At 40.0% G+C, this 5,000-nt stretch overlaps 3 protein-coding genes across 3 annotated transcripts in view; 1 reads left to right on the plus strand and 2 right to left on the minus strand.

Moving 5' to 3' along the window:
- Positions 1–414: 414 nt before the first annotated feature.
- Positions 415–2,163, minus strand: LOC140945541 (uncharacterized). Its single transcript, XM_073394554.1, has one exon. It carries the CDS (start codon positions 2,161–2,163, stop codon positions 415–417), a length of 1,749 nt encoding a protein of 582 aa, XP_073250655.1.
- Positions 2,164–3,013: 850 nt separating this feature from the next.
- LOC140945543 (uncharacterized) lies at positions 3,014–4,522 on the plus strand. Its single transcript, XM_073394555.1, has 4 exons — positions 3,014–3,359; positions 3,452–3,579; positions 3,698–3,889; positions 4,078–4,522. Exons 1-4 carry the CDS (start codon positions 3,014–3,016, stop codon positions 4,204–4,206), a joined length of 795 nt encoding a protein of 264 aa, XP_073250656.1. The 3' UTR covers positions 4,207–4,522.
- Positions 4,257–5,000, minus strand: part of LOC140945544 (uncharacterized) — a 1,053-nt gene continuing 309 nt past the window's right edge. Inside the window, exons 2-4 of the mRNA XM_073394556.1 lie at positions 4,947–5,000; positions 4,706–4,847; positions 4,257–4,510 (exon numbers count right to left, since the gene is read on the minus strand). The exon at positions 4,947–5,000 is cut by the window's right edge and continues 54 nt beyond it. Coding sequence (XP_073250657.1) covers positions 4,257–4,510; positions 4,706–4,847; positions 4,947–5,000 — 450 coding nt within the window. The remainder of the gene's footprint in view (positions 4,511–4,705; positions 4,848–4,946) is intronic.

A 5,000-nucleotide genomic window follows, 5' to 3' on the forward strand; every position in this document is an offset into this window, starting at 1 on the left:
CCCTGGTTTTCACACAAAACAAGGAAGCTACCCACCCACGGAGAGGTCTGGGCTTGGGCTCTCAGCTGACACCTAGCAAGACGGCAAGCCCCCTGGTTTTTTTCCGGCTGCACTGGCTTGAACACGGGACGCTGCCCGTGTTCAAGCGAAAACTTAGCGGGCACCTTTTAGCAAAATCACACAGATATAATATATATATATATATATATATATATTTTTTACAGCCAGAATAGGTCGACTAGGTCTCGCGTCCGGTAAGATATATATATATATATATATATATATATATATATATATATATATATATATATATATATATATATATATATATATATATATATATATATATATATATATATATATATATATATATATATATATATATATATATATATATATATATATATATATATCTTACCGGACGCGAGACCTAGTCGACCTATTCTGGCTGTAAAAAAAGTCGCTTATATTCAAGCCCTGAGGCTGAATACAGTTCAACCTATAGGCCCACTGGCCTTCTTTATCCCGGAGAGCTGATTCTTCCCCGGACACTCTGTCAATTAACTGTATACTGACATCCTCAAGACCATGGTGTCCCGGGCCAAAAAAATGTCTATACAAAAGATCATCCTTGTTTCTACCCTCAAAAGAAAGCCCTGAATGCGCTCTAAAACGGGCCTTATGATTGTTAAACCTAAGCCTAAATTTTGTTGTTATTGACCCAACGTACTGCGCATGACAAACCTTACAGGACAGCAAGTACACAACATTACTACTATTACAGTCCAGTTCGTAGTTAATTGTATAGCTCTTTCCAGTTCTGTAAGAGGTAAACCTTTCTCCCGGTTCCAGGTACTTACAGACCTGGCATCGTCTGTTACCACACACCACTGTCCCCTTGGAGCTCCGCTCCAGGCGCGTTGACGACCTAAGTTTAGCGTGTACTAAGTAGTCCCCCAGGCTCTTGGGTCTTCGAAATGCCATGAAGGGTACGTCTTTGATGGCTTTCCTGCATTTTTCTGAGCAATGCAAGAGCGGCTGAAGTTCTCGTAGGATACTACCAATGTTAGGAAGACTTGGATGGTATGTCACTACCATTGGCACTCTGTTAGTAGCATTCCTAGGGCGTGGTGCCAATGTTTCCTCTCTTGTTTTCAATCTCGCTCTCCTAATTTGCTTCAAAACAAATGCTTTTTTATATCCCCTGGCTACAAGAAACCTACATAGATCAGCAGCCCTGTGATTAAACCAATCCAGCCTAGAACATATTCTTCGAAGTCTCAAAGCCTGGGCATACGGTATGCTTTCCTTACACATCCGGGGATGACACGAAGTGTGGTACAGATACTCGTGTTTATCCGTCGGCTTTATGTACAAATCAGTCTCTATTCTTCCATTGTTATTTATTACCTGAACATCCAGGTAATTAATCCTCCCTCTAGACCAGTCCCAAGTGAACTTAATCGTGTCATGGGCTTCATTGATATAATTCAAAAACTCCAGCAGCTCAAGCTCGGTCCCCGTCCAAACCATGAAAACGTCATCGATGTATCGTAACCAGATGTAGGGTTTTACCTGCGCCTGGGATAACAACCCTCTCTCCAGTCTATCCATAAACAAATTCGCATAAGACGGTGCCATTTTCGTACCAATAGCCGTCCCCAAAGTCTGAAGATAATGGTTTTCATTAAATTCAAAGTTGTTATTCCTAAGCACTAACTCTGCCAGGTCTACAATTGTCTCTGTGGGTATCTCCGGGTTCTCTCGATTGTTGAGAGCCTCCCTGATAGATTGCAGTCCCTCATCATGAGGTATATGGGGATATAATCCCACTACATCAATGGTCACCATTATTGCGCCGCTAGGGAGCGTACTGATGTCACGGAGCTTCTTCAGAAAGTCATTCGTATCCTTCACATAAGATGGTACCGCTGAGACGAGCGGTTTCAGGTGGTGATCAACAAATGCCGAGATCTTCTCCGTTGGCGTATTGCATCCAGAGATAACTGGTCTACCTGGACAACCTCTCTTATGTAATTCAGGCAGAAGATAAAACCGTCCCGCCCTCGCCCCGCCATTAACAAGTAAATACTCCAAAGTTCTGTCACTTATGGATCCATCACCATACGCTTTGTTCAACCTCTCGTTAATCTTCTCGATCATAAGCCCGTTATATACACCCGTTTTCAAAAAGGTTTTCATACAGAGAGATATATAGATAGATATATACTTTTGTTCTCTTGCACGTGCGCCCGTGTGTATTTTTCTCTTGTTATTGTCCAACTTGTGAAAAACTCGGTTCAACGCATTTTTTAATTCACTCCATCAGTAAAAATGCTTCGTCACTTGCTACAGATGCCATGGCATTTGGCCTGCCAATTCGGTGACGCTGTATAACTCGCGGATCGGCTGCTTCGCGGGATGTTTTCCTCATTCCCAAAATCAGCTATATAATTCGTCATTGCAAATTTGTATCGCAGAGCACATGCATTTTTCTGAAAAAACAAAAAAACTCAAAACGACAGGTTCTTTTCAAATTGGAAAAAAAACCGACGAAGAAAAAATTTATCGTTGAACCGAGTTTTTCACAAGTTGGACAATAACAAGTGAAAAATGCACGCGGGCGCACGTGCAAGAAAACAAAAGTGTATATCTATCTATATATCTCTCCATATGAAAACCTTTTTGAAAACGGGTGTATATATATATATATATATATATATATATACACCCGTTTTCAAAAAGATTTTCATATGGAGAGATATATACATAGATATATACTTTTGTTTTCCTGCACGTGCGCTCGTGTGCATTTTTCACTTGTCATTGTCCAACATGTGAAAAATCTCGTTTTAATGAGAAATTTTCTCTCCTCCGGGTTCTTTGTTTGAATTTGTGAAAAAAGAAAAGAATGTACGAATCCCGTCGGCAATTCGTTTCATTTGCATACTCCAGGAAATAAAAGAATGGGAAATTTGGTCAGTTATAGGTTATCTACTGTTGTCGTTACACGATGAGCTTTCTTACGACAATCCGTATTTACAACGATCCCTCTGATAAAAGAACGTTTGAGCGGCAAATCATTCAAGATTTCAACATTTACGACAACGCCGTTGAAATGAAAAAGAGTGTTTTCGAGGCTACAGAATCTTTCTTTGAGGAAGATGTCACGGTGGATGACGTGGATATTGGGTATGTGGGAAAGAGTATTAACAAGCGGTTGATTAAAACGGATCAACACGTTGATGACGCTTACACAAGCAGGTTTCATCACAAACACAGCGAGCTGGTCATCTTTATTGAAGAAAAAAAGAGAACACGCCAGGGCCAAAAACGGAAATTATCGACCACTAGGAATGGTAGGTAGATTATTTTCATTTACTTCAATTGTTGTTATCTCATGTCTTTGCTTCTTTTAAGCTAATTTACCCCTTTAATTAATGACATTTAGATGATTCACAACATCAAGGAGATGACAATCGCGAGCCGTCAAGAGTGGAAGGTGTGCAAAGGCAATTAATGGATAAGCACGGCGATAAGTATTCAAATGCGGAATACTTCCTCTGGGAAGAGACAATCGTAAGTGTAAAGGGAATATATTGTAACAAACAACTATATTATCATTCAAGCGTACCTAGTTCAAATTTGCTCTTTAGTAGATTGACTGTATATTGTATGTATATTCTCTATCTTCCAGGAAAGCGCGGTACATGAAAGCGTGGAAACACCACCCAACGTACCACCCTTCACGGAGAGAAAGGTGAAGAGGAGGAAACCAGCATCCACTTCGACGGCAGGGGAAACCTTTGTGCAACTTGCAGAGGCGGTGACATCTGCATTAACTGGTACCCGTCGCAGAGAAGCACGAAATCAGGAGAGCTCAACCAACGTAAGTAAATTTTGTTTTACTGTTTCTCATGTTGTTCTACTTCCTTACTTCAACTAATCGTGGTCGCGATTCCACTGAGGAATAACATCATATAGCTTAAACCATTTTAACGCCTATTCTCCTTAACAAGTTTTTCTTTTAACGATAATAATATATTTATTTTCCATATATTTTTTTTTCGTTTTCAGTTACGTTCAGTCCTTCTAGCACAACTGAAAGAGCTCGGGGAACTACACAGGGAAGGAGTGTTAACCCAGCAAGAGTTCGATGAGCAAAAGCAGTTGCTACTAATAGATCTAAGAAATATCAGTCAATAAAATTCAAATTGCAATTAACAAAGAAGTGCAAGTCATTATTTGAGCTGACTTCAATAACCACAATGCCTAACAGACGCCTCACAAAAATCCTGTGTCACCTGAAGGACTGCTAGTAAAACTAGACCCCTTGGTCTTGTTGAACGTGCAAACAACACTTCTTGTTCTCGGATAGCTGCTTTGGCGTTGGCTATAACCATTTCTACTGGATTTAAGTCCGGGCAGTAAGGAGGCAAGAATCGTAAAAGGGCGCCAGTCGCTATAATAAGTCGCCGGACTTCCGCCAAATGGTGGACAGGATGATTATCTGCCAAAAAGTACATAAAGAAAGTACATAAATGAATATATCTTAAAATTACTACAAATAATTTATAAAAATAATGATGTTGTCTCAACATACCCAAAATAACAATCGAATTTGGATTTTCGCCATTGTAGGGGTTTAAAATAGGGACAAGCTGATCTCATACAAATGCAGTAAAGCGCTCGCCGTTTATAGTACGTGTTGTAGTCTTGCAAAGCTGAATGCCTTGTTGACTGGCGGCTATAATTGCAGAGATTCTTGGTCCCCACGATGCTGGAATAGGTGCTCGAATTCTCCATCCCCTTGGGCCACGACCGTAATTTCTTACAATTCGTCTATCCTGTAATTCAAGACGGAATTGTCTGTAAATGCCTAATGTAATAGTGTGTTAATCGAAGTTAACGATCATGTTTAAGAGTTTGTTCTTGAATGTACTTACAAAGCCAGCTTCGTCGATGAAGATCATTTTCTCTGAAGTAAAGATAGAGATGTT

Source organism: Porites lutea, chromosome 8 (assembly GCF_958299795.1).
Source record: "Porites lutea chromosome 8, jaPorLute2.1, whole genome shotgun sequence".
NCBI classification, from domain to species: Eukaryota; Metazoa; Cnidaria; class Anthozoa; order Scleractinia; family Poritidae; genus Porites; species Porites lutea.